The 18,937-nt window shown below is 34.2% G+C and overlaps 9 protein-coding genes across 9 annotated transcripts; 4 read left to right on the top strand and 5 right to left on the bottom strand.

The window, feature by feature from the left end:
* Positions 1-631: 631 nt before the first annotated feature.
* On the bottom strand, positions 632-1,969 carry KAFR0I01940 (uncharacterized protein; the record flags this gene model as incomplete). Its single annotated transcript, XM_003959060.1, has 1 exon — positions 632-1,969. The coding sequence occupies one exon, from the start codon at positions 1,967-1,969 to the stop codon at positions 632-634; it is 1,338 nt and encodes a 445-aa protein (XP_003959109.1).
* Positions 1,970-4,046: 2,077 nt separating this feature from the next.
* PKP1 (protein kinase PKP1) lies at positions 4,047-5,264 on the top strand (the record flags this gene model as incomplete). The annotated part of the gene is made up of 1 exon (XM_003959059.1): positions 4,047-5,264. The coding sequence occupies one exon, from the start codon at positions 4,047-4,049 to the stop codon at positions 5,262-5,264; it is 1,218 nt and encodes a 405-aa protein (XP_003959108.1).
* Positions 5,265-5,553: 289 nt separating this feature from the next.
* On the top strand, positions 5,554-6,393 carry CBR1 (cytochrome-b5 reductase; the record flags this gene model as incomplete). Its single annotated transcript, XM_003959058.1, has 1 exon — positions 5,554-6,393. One exon carries the CDS (start codon positions 5,554-5,556, stop codon positions 6,391-6,393), a length of 840 nt encoding a protein of 279 aa, XP_003959107.1.
* Positions 6,394-6,648: 255 nt separating this feature from the next.
* On the top strand, positions 6,649-7,446 carry AGE2 (GTPase-activating protein AGE2; the record flags this gene model as incomplete). Its single annotated transcript, XM_003959057.1, has 1 exon — positions 6,649-7,446. The coding sequence occupies one exon, from the start codon at positions 6,649-6,651 to the stop codon at positions 7,444-7,446; it is 798 nt and encodes a 265-aa protein (XP_003959106.1).
* Positions 7,447-7,655: 209 nt separating this feature from the next.
* On the bottom strand, positions 7,656-7,775 carry KAFR0I01900 (uncharacterized protein; the record flags this gene model as incomplete). Its single annotated transcript, XM_003959056.1, has 1 exon — positions 7,656-7,775. The coding sequence occupies one exon, from the start codon at positions 7,773-7,775 to the stop codon at positions 7,656-7,658; it is 120 nt and encodes a 39-aa protein (XP_003959105.1).
* An 820-nt stretch (positions 7,776-8,595) lies between these two features.
* Positions 8,596-8,802, bottom strand: KAFR0I01890 (uncharacterized protein; the record flags this gene model as incomplete). Its single annotated transcript, XM_003959055.1, has 1 exon — positions 8,596-8,802. One exon carries the CDS (start codon positions 8,800-8,802, stop codon positions 8,596-8,598), a length of 207 nt encoding a protein of 68 aa, XP_003959104.1.
* Positions 8,803-9,748: 946 nt separating this feature from the next.
* Positions 9,749-11,524, bottom strand: MET30 (ubiquitin-binding SDF ubiquitin ligase complex subunit MET30; the record flags this gene model as incomplete). Its single annotated transcript, XM_003959054.1, has 1 exon — positions 9,749-11,524. The coding sequence occupies one exon, from the start codon at positions 11,522-11,524 to the stop codon at positions 9,749-9,751; it is 1,776 nt and encodes a 591-aa protein (XP_003959103.1).
* An 876-nt stretch (positions 11,525-12,400) lies between these two features.
* SYG1 (Syg1p) lies at positions 12,401-15,295 on the top strand (the record flags this gene model as incomplete). Its single annotated transcript, XM_003959053.1, has 1 exon — positions 12,401-15,295. One exon carries the CDS (start codon positions 12,401-12,403, stop codon positions 15,293-15,295), a length of 2,895 nt encoding a protein of 964 aa, XP_003959102.1.
* A 134-nt stretch (positions 15,296-15,429) lies between these two features.
* Positions 15,430-18,852, bottom strand: NEO1 (aminophospholipid-translocating P4-type ATPase NEO1; the record flags this gene model as incomplete). The annotated part of the gene is made up of 1 exon (XM_003959052.1): positions 15,430-18,852. The coding sequence occupies one exon, from the start codon at positions 18,850-18,852 to the stop codon at positions 15,430-15,432; it is 3,423 nt and encodes a 1,140-aa protein (XP_003959101.1).
* Between the last annotated feature and the right edge of the window lie 85 nt (positions 18,853-18,937).

Raw genomic sequence — 18,937 nt, 5'->3', positions numbered from 1 at the left:
CTTTTTTTATCATTTTTTTTAATTCGGTAAGTATAGGAAAAGGCTTTGAAATTTTATGAAGTGATGATGAGTTTTAGTAAAGAGATGCCACGGCCGTAAATAAGAACAGGGTTACTACAAGCTGTTTTAATGGCCACTAAAGAGATATCTAACAATTTTACAAGAATACTGAAGCGCAATTGCTGATAATCCAAGTTATTAGGTATTTGAGAGAGGTGAGAATTTACTCTCGAACGGAATAATATGATATTTGCGGATTTAATGTTATATACTACAAAACTAATGGGAAGACCTCATACTCATTGTCGGCCCTGAGAAGCTTACATTTATAATACCTTCACGGAGTAACCATGCTAATAGGTTATTGTGTCCAACCGAATGAGATTTCGTAATAATTTGTCATCCAATACTGTTAACTAACTTTTTGGGAAGCAAAAAAAGTTCTCAACGATGTACTTTCCTCCCCAGAATATGAGGTAATATTGAGATACTTTTTTGAAGCTGAATTTTACCAGTTATTATTATTCCTACAACCTCATAGAAGGTAATCCCAACCATCACAAACGAAAAAAAAATAAAGTATTGCCCTTTGTTCGAGCAACAGAATATATTTAACTATTGTGGCACATTTTTATGGTTCATGGTACAATTCTGGTCCTGTAATACTTAACAAACTTTGATGTGGACTGCCTCTTGAAGCGTCATTATCTGGTTTCCGAAGCGGCAGTATACTGCTTACATTTTCAATGTTAGAAGTTGGATACGTCAAAGATAATTGATAAAAAATTGCTGAAGTTAAGTGATAATTCAGACTTTCAACCCCCAAATCATGGATGATGGCGCCAACAACCAGGAAGAGTAAATGTTTTCCAACTGCGACTCTAACTTCTCCAACAGGTGGTTGTAAAATATTTGATGATAATTGTGCTAGCCAATTAGTGGAAAATAAATAATTGATGAAATCATTAATTTGAGTTTTGAGCATGGATGGAAATTTTTCTTTTACAGTGGATAATGTGAGTTCTTTCACGAATATTTCACCTTTCAATTTTATACCATCAAATTGATATAACGGCTCTCTTGACTGAGCTATTTGTTGACATGTAATGGAGTGTTTACAATAGAAGTATATTCTTTCTGTTAAGTCCTGGAAAGTGCCATTTTTGTCTGACCTTTGTAATGGTGCAAGAGTATTAATCATTTGCAAAATAGTATCCTTAATCAATTTTTCATATGCCTCCTCTGGTTGAAACTGTGATTGTGCCATTGGTATGTCCATGAAATTGCTATTCAACGTTGGATTATGAAGTAAGTAATTATCTGTACTAGGCATCATATTCATGGTACCATAAAATGGCGGTTTATGAATGTTGGCCACATTCAAGGATTGAGGTAACACCATATTTGGTGCACCAAAGGCATTGTTACAATTATTTACAAAAGTGTATGCCATTGAATTTTCATTTCTCAAACTTGTTGAGCTGTTTTGTTCATTACTCGGAACTATGAAAGGTATTGCATTGCTTGGGATTTCCAATGGACTTAATCCATGGTGCATACTGTTCAAATTTGGTACCAATGAACTTGCTGTGCTATTCCCTTCACTGTTTCTCTTAATGCAACGTTTTCTATTCCTTCTAATTGATTGAATCCCATTGATTACCAGTTTTTCGAAAAGCAGAGAAGTTGACTCTGGATAACCATATTCAACTCTTAAAATATCTGCAATGTAATTTACCTTCGATCTTTGTTGACTGGCTTTCAAGAAACCGAGGTTATGTTGATTTATTAGTTCCAATCTTCTATCGATAAAATTTTTCCATTTTTTATCGTCATGAAAATTCAACTGTTTTCTTATACTATGAATGGTCACATTTGAATTTTCATTACTGTCATTCAATTTGTAGGTTTTAAAAGCACCTACATTGCTAGAATCTGTAACGGAATCAAAAATGGTGTTTTCTGGCATTCCAGTACGTAAATCCAAGATTATTCGCAGTGGTGTCACTTATTGTACCCAAAAACAAAAAAAAAGATAATACAAAAGAAAAATAGTAGATTTAAAAATAACTGACGAAAGTCATGAACATTGTACACACACATATATATATTTATATCTGAATAAAATAGGCTTACTTCATTACAGACGTGCATGAATCAATCAAAAAAGAGTAAGAGAGGAGATTATGGTAGATTTCCTGTATCGAGGTCCAAGAACAGTAGAGTTTTTCTTTTACGGCCATTAACAAATAAACGATAATACTATAGGTGTAACTAAGAAATGTACTGACATGAAAGGAGCCAAGATCAGTGCGGCACTTTGTACCGGGCATTCTGTTGTCGAGACTAGGGAAGCATCAGTTGCCTTCGCGTTACGGGCTTTTGACAGGAAAACCCGAATATTTTTTCATTCTTTTTCCTACCTATTCTACTCTTTGGGACGCCAGGCAGCTTTTATGTGTCTCAATTCAAGTAAAGTTTTGCTACGTTGGTTTTTGAAACATTCGAAGTAAAGGTTAGAAGGCAAGACCAACAGTTCATTTTGTACATTTCTTGATTAATGTAATTTCTCGGTACCCATTTTATATATATCGGCGAACCTTCCCGACCCAGATTATTTTTGTTTTTCTTTCAGGTACGTATTTCTTCATTTTTCAACCTTGAAGTCTTGTACTACGGCTGAAATATTCCTTCCATTTAGTCCTTTGTATCATTGCAAGGAGTTTTATTGATAAAAGAAGCTTCACTTTACGACATAGTGCCAATACATAATATGCATACCAGATATGCGCATCGTACTTTATTTTTTCACAAAGCGATGCATTAACTAATAAGTGTGTCATCTTTTCGTCCTTCCTTCATCACTCCTGGCATAAATGATGATGATATGACGTGTGAAAGTGGTAACTCATTCCTTGCCCCGGGCCACTATGAAAATATGGTGGCACGAAAACGTACTGATAATATACTTAATCTTTTGTTTATTTATGATGCGATAGTGTAGAATAATTTTGATGCCCTGCCATTACTCGAGCATAAGTATCATCGGAGCACCTCTAACTTTCGCGAAGAACAAAAAAATTTCCACAACTGTTTCTCTGCGAGCGCCTTCAAGTACCGAAGGCGAGAGAGAGAAGGCCGGGAGAAAAATTGATGTCAATTTTTCTCGGGTGTGCCAGTGCCACACGAAGTCCAATAAGAAAGAAAGAAGCCCATCATGGACGGAACCTATCCTCATCCTTGTTTCTCCGCTGTTCTCAAATGTGCCAAGATAATATCACGTTACTACAGAGCATCTTGAAGTAGCCACTAGAAAAAGGAAAGTCATATGTGCAAAATATCCAGCAAGTTTTAGTTGAGCAAAAAAAATTTACTTGGGAAGTCATACATTCGAACGTGGCGTAGTACTTGTAAGGAAAGGATCCTCAAGGCAACAGTAAAGAACAAATTACGGTGGTTTCATCGGCTTCTTGCTAATGGAACAGGTGTGTATTACGAAGAAACGAGCGAACTTTGGAAAATCATTGGTGTGCTGGCCCGTGCTTCATCAATTCCTAATTCTATCGAAGCCACTTTGAACAGTGTTGCAAGATAAACTCGATAGAATGAATGAGCCAAATGTGGCACTTCTTTTTTGGTTCTATTTTATTCGATTTCTCCTTTGTTTCTTGTAAGAAGACTACAACTCATATTATGACCATGTTCGACCATGATCATGAATTCCTCACAAGTGTGTTTCTTTAAAGGACACCCTGTACTCTTATTGCTAAATTAATAAGCAACTAATACCACACCTTGTATCATCTACTTGTGCTGTCGTCAATTGATTTGCTCTGTTGGGAGCTGATTCACTGCGACAGACGACGATTATTAGAAAAAGTACGGGAAAAGAAATGCGGTGTATGGGTTCTCTCCCGCGCATTTCGTTTCCATACAAATTCATTCATCCGTGAAAACGTCAGATGGGCTTAAATTATTAGTGTCATGGTTGATATATATATATATGAGAGCATTGCAATAGATATAGGGTATTCCTAGTATCTTAGATGACCAGTACACGATTTCAAGAATGCTGCCGTACCTTACTGAAATTTCAACGTCGAAATTTACATTCTTCCGTGAATTTAAGAGTAGGTACTTTTGGAAGACCCAATAAATCGATTCTGTCAGAATTGGGATTCTCTAAATATTATAAGATAAGATCTAATATTGGTTTATTGATTCAAGATTTTTCAAAGAAACCAGTACCGTCGGTATCATATGATTTTTTGACAACTTATAAGAAGCTGCATTTAAATTCAAATGAACAATATACATTAACAATTAAAACAATAAATTATCTTCTGTCATTTACATGCAGGCAATTAAATTCCATTCAGAGATTACCATATATCGTAATTTTAAACCCCAAAGTGGAGGAAAGCTATTCGTTATATATGAAGACACTCAAATCTTTGTTATCAGTAAGGTATCCTTACGACTTATATCAAAAGGACAAAATGATAGCTTTATTCACTGAATTTTTGAATGACCATAACGATACATTGTTGACTTTATCTAATGGGTTACGAGAAATTACGGATTACTATCCTCGTGAGTCTGTTTTCCAGTTTTTAAATGATCATTTGCAAAATAGGATAACAATGAAATTACTTGTTACACACTACTTGAATCTGATTACTCATGATACCAGTGACTCTCGTCACATTGGAATTATAGAGAAAGATCTATCCGTTTCCAAATTGATAAAGCATTGTTGGGATTTTGTTGGTGACCTTTGTTATATTAAGTACGATATAAATTCATTGAAGATGACGATCAATGACGGTAAAGATGTGACCTTTTCATGTATTCCACTCGTATTAGAATATATTACGACAGAAATTCTGAAAAATTCTAGTAGAGCACAAATTGAATCTGAACAATTAGAAAAACCAATAGAAGTAAGTATATACAAGTACGACGATGATGAATTGACAATAAAAATAAGAGATTATGGTGGAGGGATTCCTCCCGATGTAGAAGACAAGATATTTGATTACTCGTATTCTACAAACGATTTTGATGATTCCTTGAATGCGAACGAGGAGGCAATGAATCCTGGAGAGCAATTTAATAATGTGGCAGGAATGGGATTCGGATTGCCTCTATCTAAAGCTTACTTGGAGTTATTCGGTGGTAAATTAGAAATTCAAAGCCTTTACGGGTTAGGTACAGATGTGTACATCAAAGTTAAGGGACCAGGAAATGATAGCTTCGAATAACTCCTATATAATATTCAAACTTTTATGTATAGCTGTTCTTTTCAAGTGTTGTTGTTTGGCGTTACTATGGCGACACCCATTTTTTTTTCCTTTAATCTCAACGATGAAAAATAAAATGATAACCTCTTGAAATCTTTTAGTATAATTTTCGAGGAAGAGTAATATAAAGAAATCAAGTATTGACATCAAGAGGGCGACCATGTATAAAGGTGCTCATCACCCCCAACAGCTAGCTGCAGAAGAGGAGCGTATGAAGTACAGAAATGCTTCTGTTACTGCACAAAAGTATATGCTGCTAGCAATTTTCATTACCATCTGCATTTATCAATTATTCAACATTTTTGATAAGAGGAAGGGAACCAAGCGTCGTAGTATATTGAAGAAAGGTGAATTTTTGCAATTTCCATTAGTGGAAAAGACTGTTCTAACGCACAGCACTGCTATTTATAGATTTGGCCTACCAGATGAGAATGATATTCTTGGATTACCCATTGGATTACATATTTCAATCAAGGCAAAGATCGATGGTAAAGATATCTGTAGGTCATATACACCAATTTCGTTAGATGAAGAGGTGCATGGCTATTTCGAATTGCTAGTTAAATCATATGAAAATGGTAACATTTCTAAGATGATTGGTGAGTTACAAATCGGAGATACTATTAATGTTACTGGACCATTAGGTTCCTACGATTATGAACCAAATTGTCGTACTAAGATTGGTATGATTGCCGGTGGGACTGGTATCGCACCAATGTATCAGGTAATGAAGGCGATTGCAAACAATCCACATGATTTTACCGAAGTTTCATTAATTTACGGTAACGTTACTGAAGAAGATATTTTAATGAAAATGGAAATTGATGAGATAGTTTCCTCGAGACCAGACCAATTTTCTGTTTACTATCTTTTAGATAAAGTTGATCGGGACGATTGGGAAGGTGGAGTTGGTTACATTACTCAAGATTTAATGGAAAAGTTGTTACCATCACCACATGAAAATGGAGTTCAGTTATTACTCTGTGGACCTCCAAGAATGGTTTCTTCGAGCAAAAAAATGGCTGTTGCACTTGGTTACCAGAAGTCCAAGCCTGTCTCCAGAATGGAAGACCAAATCTTCATTTTCTAAGGGGTATATATATATATATATATATCTGTTTGATCACCATGTATACTACGGTGCTATGTTAAATAATTAAATAAATACACGTACAAAATTATATGATTATTTTTTTTTTTCTAAAAAAAAAAGAAGCTGACGAAATTGTTTTTGTTATAACGTGCGAGAGAAATCGTAGAAAAGATGTATAAAGATGTATGTAGAAGAAAGTGCGATAATAGTGTGATAACATTAGAATAAGCTTACAAGTGATCCTTGGGAAAGATGTCTAATACGCCTGTATCTGTGAAGAAGGCATTACAAGCGTTATTGAGGGAACCAGGGAATCAAATATGTGCTGATTGTAAGAATCAATCGCATCCAAGATGGGCATCATGGTCATTAGGTGTGTTTATATGTATTAAATGTGCCGGTATACATAGATCATTAGGAACGCATATTTCTAAAGTGAAATCTGTTGATTTAGATAATTGGAATGAAGAAAATTTGAAGATGTTAATTAAGATGCAAAATAATGATGTTGCAAATGGATATTATGAACAGAAATTGGATAGAAGTTTAGTGTCAAATTTGAAGCGAACTTTGATGGATGCAAATCAATTGAGTAAATTCATCAGAAGCAAATATGAGACTAAGAAATGGTATGGGGTACCTGAAGATAATGGTAGTGGCTGTAGTAACAGTAGTAGTAGTAAAGAGGTTTTGAATGAATCGAATAACTCTTCACTATTGGATTTTGATAAGAAGAAAGAAATTGTAAGTGCAACACCTACTCCGTCTGTCAAAAATAGTAATTTAAAATTTGATAATTTAGAGAAACTGTCATCATCAATTTCTATTAGTAGTGAGAGAAGTGTGAATAATAATGTTGAAAAGAGGCCTGATTTAAAGAAATCTATCTTATCATTATATTCCAAACCGAGCGAAAATAATAGTAGTAATATTACTGGTAATATGAACATGTCCATACCATCATTCGCTAATAATACTAGTAATACTAATAAAAACACATCTAATTTATCACTTGATGATAATGAATTATTTAAAAATGTTTGGACATGACATACACATATATATAAGTATATGACAGAAAAGAATGAAAGGCATAGATACATATGTATTAATTGACAAATATATATATATATAGGATGAACAAAATAATCAATTATTACTTGGGAATATTAAAAGGATATTAATTAGCTATCATACAAAAATGGTATGCAAATGAGTTTGGTAAACAGCACTTCAAAACTTTTTTTAGTTAGTGGAATTTATTGTAAATTAGGGACAAAGAATTTGTATCTGTTCATGACAGTTCTGTGAATACCGTAATAAGTAATGAAACTTAAAGCAAATACGTAAAGTAGTAGTCTCATGTCCTGACTAAACATTGCGAAATTAAGGCGTACGCTCTGAAGTGTGGTAATATCAAGTATATATGATATTATATAGTGAAAAATTTGATTCGAGAAGCGATAATTCGATATTTCCTTGCATATATATATATATATAGTTCATTCACCATGAAATGGTTTCGAGGTCGGTGGGGTTTAACGTCGAAGAAGAATAATGATAATACGATATTATGTAATGAACATACCTGAAAGGTCGAAGTCACTACAATAGAAAAAGGATTGATTTGCCAAGTGAGGGAAAAGAAACCGCCGGCTTTCGAGCTGCCAGATGTTAGTCAAGCTTCTTCTGTCCTTCGCTTTCTCTCTCTATGAGCAGGGTAGACAAAGGGTGGGATCCTGCTTTTATTGGCTGGTATGTTCCTGTACCGAACGCGGTTAATTTAGCCGATTCGAGAAGCCTGGAGTGAAAGCGAATGACAGAGAGAATCGGAAATGCACTCCGTCCCCTGCATATCCTTTTTTTATGTTGTCAGAATAACGGATAGTGGTGTATTTGCAGGTCCTGCTGAAAATAGAATAACTCCGCGGGAGGAAAAACAACGGCGGATAACGTATACTGAAGTTAAAGGATAATCAGCGCGTTCATTCATCCGTCTTGCTTGAGAGTGCAACAGAGTCCTTGTGACGGTTGCTAACCTGAATGTCTTCTTTTGGTGCAACAAAAAGTTGAGTTGACATAAAGACTTGTTCCGGTTCGGATATCTCGGAGATACCAACAAGATTCACTTGACAGTAATAGGAAAACTACGACGCACCAGTTATAATTCATTTAATGAACGTATGATTCGTAAACAAACTAAATAGTAACATCCCTGCCTCTCAAGGAGAAGGGGACGTATGCAATTAATATACAGCTTTGTTTACACAAAATGGGTATTGTTGATATGCTGATGTTAAGATGTCTCGAATTGAAATTATCATATTTACTACTATTACGTGACTCTTTCTTTGTCCATGCATCACTGAAATTGAATTTCAATAATTGTGATTCAATATCTTTCATTTCACCATCCCACAATCCAATTTTTAGTCTGTAATTTGCACCGTCATTATTACCCCAAATGTCGATTGAATTACTTTTATCATCATTAAAGCTCTTGCAATGTATGCAAAATTCAAAATCTACAATTGATTGTAAACTCCATGCAGATATATTCACTTTGAATTGGAAAATATCAAATTCTTCATGGCTTATCACGTAATTCGCAAAAATATCCTCGAATTTAACCCATTTATTCAACGTGTATCTTATTTTAACTCTTTTCTCATAATATACATTTCGAACATAAATTGTTCCAATTAATGCATTAGCATCCGTCAGCGTTAGTTTTTGGCGAAAACAAGATCTGGAATATAATTATCATCACCATCATCATCTCCAGGTATCGTAAATCTTAATTCGCACCTATTCCCCTCACTGTCACTGTATCGAAATTATATTCAAGAAATCCTACTTGTTCAACTTCGCTGTCGTCGGGACAGCTATTACTTTCAAATTTAAACAACTTCACTATATCTTCAAAATGAACACTTTTATTCCGAACCAAGCTTCTCCTCCCATTCCACGCCTTTGACTCCTCTTTTAAAATAGATTTTGATGGCATCCCCGGTGCAGACTTCGATTTCAAACGAAATTTATTCTCCATCTTTCTTATTATCTCATAATTAATCTATTTCATCTCTTACGGTCATACACACTGTTATATATATTTATATATATTATTATATTTCCACATTTCCTCACCATAATGCTTTTTCAATGAGGAGGATTTGCTAAAGATTATCCAATTTTTTAGTAATTCGTTTGTCATCGGGGAAATTATTTAGAAAGAAAGACGATCCCATTTTAATTCCTTTTCGTAGCATTTCTCATGATAAGTTACATGCATATGCACTCGTTTTATTATATATTTTTGTTCCCAATTATATATTACGCTTTGATCAAGAAGTCACGTCGTTTCATGATCAAATCTGTACATTTTAACGTATCCAGATTCATCACCGCTGAAAAATTCAGAATCTCCAATACTAACGCAGGAAATTGGTGATGTTTTGCCATCGCAAGAATTATTATTACTACCAGTAGCATTTTCATCCTGTTGTTGTTGTTGCTGTTGCACAGTGTCCTTTTGTAATCTTCTACCTTGGAAAGTATGTAAACATTGTCCATTCTGCAAGTCCCAAACTTTCAAACATCCGTCATGTGATCCACTAATTATTCTAAAATTATCAGCTGCTATATCCCAAACACCTTCAACGTGTCCAAATTGTGTTCTAATGCATTTCCCAGTCTTCACATTCCATAACTTAATCGTATTATCTAATGAACATGAAAGTAGATGTGTCGGGTATGGTATTGAATCATCTAATGGTTGATTCAACTCATCATCTTCATTATTCTCATCTGAATCTTCATCATTGGAAATATCAGAAACAAGATTCTCAATATCAATTATCGTTAACGGTATTACTTTTTGAACTTGTCCGACATGTCCTTTAAACACTTTGATACACGTATTTGTTCTAATATCCCACATTCTAATTGTAGTATCATCACTACAACTAAAGCAAGTGAAGCTCTTGGGATGTAATTTAACACAATTAACCCATTCTGTATGACCTTTCAACGTATAACATGTTCTTGATTCAATATGCCAAACTTTGACCGTCTTATCTGCACTTCCTGAGACAATAATCTTCTTAAATGCATCAACACTCATTACACTGTCAGTATGACCTCTATACGTGGAGATACATTGTCCAGTCACATAATTCCAAATCTTTATAGTCTTATCTAACGAACCTGTTATTAATTTTTTATCATCAAAATATAATGCTTTAACACCATCTGTATGACCATTCAATCTTCTGATCAATATATTGTTATATAAATCCCAAATTGCTACGGTTGAATCATATGAACCTGTGAAAAGGTATTTATAATTGAATTGTAATGATAATACACCGTCCAAATGACCTTTGAAATCTATAATTTCACAATTTGCTTTCCTCCAGTTTAATTCGACTTTGAAACGATCTTTATATATTATTTTCCATGGATTATGTGTATTTGTAACAGTGGTATCTGTATTATTTTTGCGTTTCTTTTTCAATAAGGATGGTAAACCCCAACCACAATTTGGACATTTCTTATCGATGTGTTGTTTACACATGTGATACCAGATCATATTATTATTTGCTAAGATATTCCATTTTGAACACACTAACATTGAATTACATAGTGATTGACAATCCAAATATGATAGAATTTTCAATGAGAGTTCCTGTGGTAATATTGAAATGAAATCAATTTTAATCATATCATTTATCTCTGTAGAGATATAAGATAATTGTGGGAAACAACATGATGATAATATACCATCAATAATTAATTTTCTAATCTTATCATTTGACTTATTAAATTTTGAAAAGATGTGATGGATTTCTGATTGTTCATTTATAGGTAATTTCGATAAACTTTGATTAATTTCTCTTAATTTTTTCAAATCTTGTTTATAACATGCGGTATGAGTTGGTGATGATTGAATATCTGGATCATGTCTATAACAGAACTTATTTATATTAAATTCAGGTAGAGTATTTGTTGATTTTTTAATTCTTCTTTCGTTATCGTCATCATCTTTTATAGTATCGTAAGTTCTCTTTTCCTGTGAAATGAAATCGTTGTTACTACCTTTAGGAATGTCGATATTGATATTTTCCATGAGATAGTGGAATGCTAAAAATGAATATTAAATGTTAATTAAATGAATGATGCTTAGTTTTTATAAGGAAATAGTTGGTTCCTTCTAAATGGGAATAAAAGAGTCGAGGAGGGTGTGTTACTAAGCTAAAAGTAATATAATAAACTATACGTAATATATGTGTTACGAAGCAAAGAAAAAAAAAAAAAAATTAAAAATTCTCTTATTAATAGAAATCTTAGCACCTTTGTAGTGAGTTCAACTAACATTGTTAATTTAATACATTTGGGGTGGTGAGAATCTTCAAAATGCCAGCTCGCTTGTTTCTTCCTTCTACAGTGGTGAGAAATTTCTCTCTCTCTCTTTTTTTCTTTCTCTCTGTCAGTTATCCTTTTGCCACAGTTTACTTTCGTGGCATTGGCGTTCCAAGTGGATTACTGCAAGTGTCATTTCGGTGAGTATTGCGAAAGCCACACACAGCTCGAAAAATCGTCGCCGTGTGGCATTCTAAGAATTGTGTAGTACGGTTCATTGAGGAAGTTATGGGTGTTCTCTGAGTTCCACTGCGTACGGCATCAGTCACGTGGGGAGTCTTTTTACCAAAAAAAAAAAAAAAGAATTGTTGTATGACTTGGTCTCGTGATTATTTTTTGGGCCCGAGTTTTCAGGGTTTAGGGTTTGTGATTTCCATCTGTCGTCCTCATTGTAAAACCTTATCTTTTGACCCTAACGATCTACAAATACCCGGGCCTCCATCTCATCGTGTCGTGCATCTAACTTTCCGTTATAGAAAGCAGCAACATAGCGATGAGAAGAAACTTCTTATCTTTTAAACGTCATTTGTTTTCAGGATAAAAGCTCCCTTTAGAAGGACAAACATCTACTCCACATAGGATTATGAAATTTGGTGATCATCTTTCAGAGTCTGCAATACCAGAATGGAAGGATAAATACATCGATTACCCTAATAGTAAGAAGAAGTTAAAGTATATTTATAATAACCATTTGGGCAGACCAAATGATCCAGTAGATCGAACTTTCTCTTCAAATTCCCTGGATTCTAATGATTCAAATGATTATATAAACACTACACTCACGAATCATGATGGTGCTGATCTCATACTAAATTATTCTCCTTTACAACTTGATGCAATTAAAGAATTCATTGAAAATTGGCTCATTGGTGTACAATTAGCTAAATGTAACGATTTCTATATATGGTTGTTAAATCAGTGTAATAAGAAATTCGATACTCTACAATCTCAAATTAAGGTTTACAATAAACAGAAAAAAATATTAATTAATCAAAAATTTAATAGTATACCTATGCATGGGTATAATCGCGTTGATTCTGATGATGAAAATGAAACTGATAATAATCATTATGGTTCCATTCATACAGAATCAAGTCAAAATGATAGTTCATTAGCCGGTAATACTTCTCTTTTGACAAAATTTAAAGATTTTATGGTATCAAATGAACTAATGCCATCTTGGCCAAAGAATACAAGTTCCATTATAAAACAGAAAAACAAAAAAGTTGCATCAGACCAGCTCGAAAATACTTTCACTAATTTTCATAGACCTCTATTATCAAGTTCATCATCCATTAAGTCCAACACGTCATTGACACAGTCGACTATAACTACTTCTAATGGATCTTCTCCAAAAAATAATAGTGATTCAACCAAAGATGGCATGCAAATCTCCGATAACAATACTAATAATAATAATAATAATAATAATAATAATAATAATAATAATATAAGTTACTTTGACCCAACAAAGGACACATTCGCATACAACGCATGGGCTCTCTCTGATTATTCAAATGTACCCCTTTCAAAAGCTAATAAACTGTTAGATAATGCTCTGCTGGAATATTATCTATATTTGCAATTGGTTAAATCATTTAGGGATTTAAATGTGACAGGATTTCGTAAAATTATAAAGAAATTTGATAAAAAATTCAAGACTAGTGAGCTGACAAAATTTTTATCATTTGCACAGACTAATTATTCAATTTTCAAACATGTTAATAGTAACATTCAGTTAATTACAAAACAAATGCAGCAATCATCCTCTTTTGAACCATTGGCAACAAGTGATATCGTACCTAAAAATAAAAGTGATGATCCGCTTCTATGGTGGGAATATAAAATCAAAAATTGGTACATTAAAGATTTATCAGATTCAAACCCAAAATTAATGAAAAAGAAAAGTTTAAAATTGAAGAAGTCAATCATTAAATATACACTAAATCAACAAATTATTCATTCAAATAATAGGTCAATTGGCCAAATGTCTTGGGGAAGCTTTGCACTGGGTATATCCCTCGTATTTTTCATTTACACTCTAGGTGTTTCGTTCAAGTCGGAGTCAACTTCGTATGTACATAAGATTTTATTTCCAATATGGGGTGGTGTCTATATGGTACTCCTCATGGCACTGCTATTTCAAATAAATTGTTTTATATGGCACAAGACAGGTATAAATTATAGGTTCATAATGTTGGGTGAAATTAAATCAATAAGTGGTACAAGATTATTCAATAACGATTTTGCAACAACTGGTATTCCTTTAAAATTCTATGCCCTGTCTTTTTTCCTTCTTTGGTGTGCAATCTGTTCCATTAATAGTTTCATATGGCATCAACTAAACCCATGGAGTATTCTCTTCATTGTGGGAACCATTATTTTATTTTTTTGGCCCCCAAATGTTATCCCATATTGGGATAAAATCGTCGAAACCAGAAAATGGATATTTGTTAGAGTGATTAGATTGATTTTATCAGGTTTATATCCAGTCGAATTTGGCGATTTTTTCCTTGGTGATATCTTTTGTTCTCTGACATATTCAATATCAAATATTGCGCTCTTATCATGTGTCTATTCTACAAATGAAAGAGGTATTTGTGATTCTTCACATTTAATCTCTATGGGTGTATTTTCGTGTTTACCAAGTTATTGGAGGTTTGTTCAATGCATTAGAAGATTTTTTGATTCTGGGGACCGATTTCCACATCTCATCAATGGGTTAAAATATATTCTGGGGATCGCATACAATGCCGCACTTTGTTCCTATAGATTGTCGTATCATGATGAAAAGAGAAGAACATACTTCATTGTTTTTGCAACTCTAAATGCAATGGCGACATCTATTTGGGATTTGGTAATTGATTGGTCCTTGTTCCAAAATTCTACCACTAATTGGTTTTTAAGAGACGACCTGTATTTAGCTGGGAAGAAGAGAAGAAAAACAAACGCAAAGCATAAAAAATATGATGATTTTGAATTGAACTTCGACCCAGACTCCTATTACTACGATACCAAGAAAAAATTGGTCTACTATTTTGCAATGGCTTTCAATGTGATAATTAGATTCCAATGGATTGTATATGCCATAGCACCTGCCACGATTCAACAAAGTGCTGTAACCTCATATTTACTGGCTTTCGCTGAAGCATTGAGAAGATTTGTCTGGGTAGTATTCCGTGTTGAAAACGAACATGTTGCTAATGTTCATCTATTCAAAGTCACTGGTGAGTCACCGTTACCCTATCCAGTAATGATCAGAGACTCGGCTATTCCAGCTAGCTTACATACTGGCCCTACTAACTTCCGTGAGCCTTCAAGCACTTACCACTCTCTAATAAGAAGAAACGCCTCGGTATTTGATACAATCACCAGTAAAATTCCTTGGGCACATGCTAGTGACTTCCAAAGACCCTCGACTGTAGCTAATAATTTAAATACAACTGAAAGTGAAAGTGAATCTGAGAATGGTATGTAAGTAGCCTCATTCAAAAAAAATTGCATTCATATATATATATATAGGCTTATCTATTTCCTTTCATAAAAAATAAATGCATTAAAAATTATTTCTCTATTTCTACTTTTGAATAAGTATGTTCTATATGATGCTTTCTATACGGTGGAAAATTCCTGTACTTTGGCATAACTTGGAGGGTGCAATGCTCTATATATTGCCTTTGAAGCCCAGACTGGGAAGATTGATATCAATAGAATAATTAATAGGCCAGCATAAAATCTCAGCGTTACCATATACTTCAAATCAAAGTAATCGGTCAAAAATGGAACTGACGCTACGAAGCATGTAAGTGTAGCAAGCTCACTTATAGTCATCACTTTATTCCACGTATAAATTTCTAATGCAACCATAATCAACTCATTAATGACGAGTGAAGTAAAACTTATAGCAACCATTCTTGAAAAGTCTTGCGATTGCACGCTTGTAAAAGCTTGTGAGAAAAGCTGAATAATACACCCTTGATACAATGAAAGAGCACACCAAACGAAAAACGTCTTATAGGACAAACTCTTCCCTTCAGTTAATTCTTTGTATAATTCTGGATACAATTTGGTTAGGGATTCTTCAATATCACGATCCAAAGTTAAAGAAAATACAGGTGCCATAGTATAAACGGTAGCGTACCCAACCATCAACCAACCTTGATATAGTGCAATGGGTTCAAATTTTGAACATATAGAGAAGACTGCCTGGCAGATAGCAATAATTAACCCTCTGTGCATGATGAATTGAGCCAACTTGGCGGATCTCTTGTAAGAGTTTCTACCATGCCATAATAGCAGCTCAGTAAGATGACAGAACTGAATAATAGAAAAGTCAGCTGCTAAAGAGGCTTGTTTACCTTCTTTACCAACTATACCAACACCGACATCGGCACATTGAATCATACTGACATCGTTACCACCATCACCAATGCAGCATACTCTTTTTCCTGTTAATTCACGAATGATCAAGGCAATATCGGCCTTCTGTTGTGGAGTACAACGACAAGCCACAACTGTTGGCAAGGAAAGTGCTACTTCGAAGAACTCCTGTTTGTAATACTTCAAATATGTTGCGAGCGATTCACCATCGATCAATAGACATGCATTTCGATTAACTTTTAAGTACTCCAACTGACTGAGAGCGCCTTCATATTTATTTAGTTTTGTAATAACATGCACATATTGTCCTCTAGATATCAATTTTGCACTTATTGAAACACAACGAGCGGTTTCAACTTTATCACCAGTTAGCATCCAAATCTTGATACCAGCATTCCTCAATAATTCAATGGACGATTTAACATCCTTTTGTAACTTATCTTCCACACCGGTTAATCCCAATAACTCCAGATCATGTTCCAAAAATTTGGAAATAACATTGTTCATTTGTTGATCACGGTTCAGCATAGATAGAGAGGCTTCCTCATACTCTTTCTTGAATTGTCCATATACCTTTTTATTAAGTTTTTTACGACCAACTACTAAGGTTCTCAAACCCTCTCTAGCCATGTTGCCAGTTTCTTCTTCCAACCAATCGTTATTTTCCACTATTTTACTCATAACTGTATCAGCACCCTTTTGCATAAACCAGTATTCATCATGCTTCATATCATGCACGATAATACCCATACGTTTAGAATCCGAATTGAAGGGGAAAACTTGCAATATCTCATAATTCAAATTGGAATTGGAATCGTTGTGGAGCAAACTAATAGATTGACGATCTCTCTTAAATAGGGACAGGCCTACACTTTCTGTGAATTTAACAATGGCAATTTCATCTGGTGAGGCGGCTTGATATGTTAACTCATCATCTTCGAACGTTGGAGTAACATTATGGCAAATAGCCAACGTAAGTATCATATCACGGACCTTCGTAGCAATATCTTTTCTTGCTGTACTTTGATTTATATTAGCTGAACCACCGTTTATCTTTTTATTTGGACTGACTATAGTACTGACATAATCAGAAACCATATCGAGTGTATCTGTAGAGTAAGAAACAGTTCCTAAATGAATTTTCTTTAGTTGCATATCATTCTGAGTTAATGTCCCAGTTTTATCACTTAATAGGTATTCTATACGCCCTAGATCCTCGGGTATTGTACTTGTTCTAACTACAGTTTCTGGTATAGTGCGATCATGTTCAATTTGATATGCATAGACAGATTTTGCCAAGTCGAGATTTACTCTCAGTGAAACTGGGATAATAGTAGAAAATAAGATCAGATACCTCATAATATCTACGTACCAATCCCCATTATGGAAACCCGCCAGCACTACCAACAAAATAGAAAGGATAAATACGGAGGCACATAATATCTTTGAAATGCTATTGATTTCCAATTCTAATAGACCTGTCTTTACCGTAGCCGTAGTTGTGTTCATTGACTGTCTTGTATCCTTACCAGTATAAATAACACAGCCTATGCAGAAACCAGTGGATGCAATAACTGTGTTTGCCCATAAAGTATTGTCGATTGACAAAGGTTGTGAAGTTGCATCTTTATAAGAAAGTTTACCTAAAAATTTATGAATGGACTTTTCAGGAGGAGATGCTGTTATGCTTATTTTATGCAAAAGCTCGTCTTCTACTAGCGTTTGAGTTAAAGGACACGCAATTCTTAACTTCCAATCAGTTTCACCATCTAATTGATCAGTTTTAATGAAGGATTCTCCTGATTGTTCGCTAGATTGTATCAGTATTAAATCAGCTGGAACTCTAGAACCTTTATTTAGTTTGACTAAATCACCAACTTTTAAATCTTTACTTGGCACTAATGTTGACTTACCTAAAACTTCATATAATTCATTATTCGATTCTTTATCCCTTCTTCTTCTTTGGATATCATCTAAAGCCTCTTTTGCCATTGTTACAGACAGAACAAAGGCCAGAGGAACAATATATGATGACAGATAACCGATTCTTAAAGCCGGGATGGCTTGAGATAATGCAACTAGTAAAAAATATAAATTGAAAAAGAATTTGAATTGCTCATATAATAAAGTGGGGATAAAAGTGATTGCGTTGTATTTAGCGTTCGAGATTTCGTTTGAAGGATATTTATTTTTATCATAAACTGGTGTCGTATCAGGATGAATTTCTCTTTCCACATGCTGTTCACCAAGTGTAATGGAAGGCTTATTATTTAGTGAAGACTTCAATGAGAATATGAGCTTACCCAATAATGTGTTTTTTGAGTGATTAAATTTTGTGGGACTTTGATCATGACTCGTAGTTTGCATCAGAGGTTCAGATTCTCTATTAATTGAATTTCTCTGTGAATCACCAAAGACATGTGAACCGTCAATTGATCTCATTTCGAAACTTTCTCGTATCTGACCGATATCACCGCTGTCAGCCACCGACTTTCTTGGTAGATTGTCCTGATTGCTATTGATCTCTAAATTATCTAATGCAGCTTCGAAAGAATGATCGAACTCTAAATCGAATGAATCCGTACTAGTATTTCGGCCTTTAGTGTGTGTTGACTTACTAAATCTATCTGAACTCGTGGGGAGACCGTATGACATTTGTCTTTGATGAAAGGTTGTTTGAAAAGTATTGAAGTGACAACAAAAAGCAGTAGCCAATTGTTCTTAATATTATTTTTCTTTC

Source organism: Kazachstania africana, chromosome 9, assembly GCF_000304475.1.
Source record: "Kazachstania africana CBS 2517 chromosome 9, complete genome".
In the NCBI taxonomy this organism is placed as follows: domain Eukaryota; kingdom Fungi; phylum Ascomycota; class Saccharomycetes; order Saccharomycetales; family Saccharomycetaceae; genus Kazachstania; species Kazachstania africana.
The sequence above is the reverse complement of the archived record's forward strand: the minus strand, read 5'-3'. Positions and strand labels throughout refer to the sequence as shown.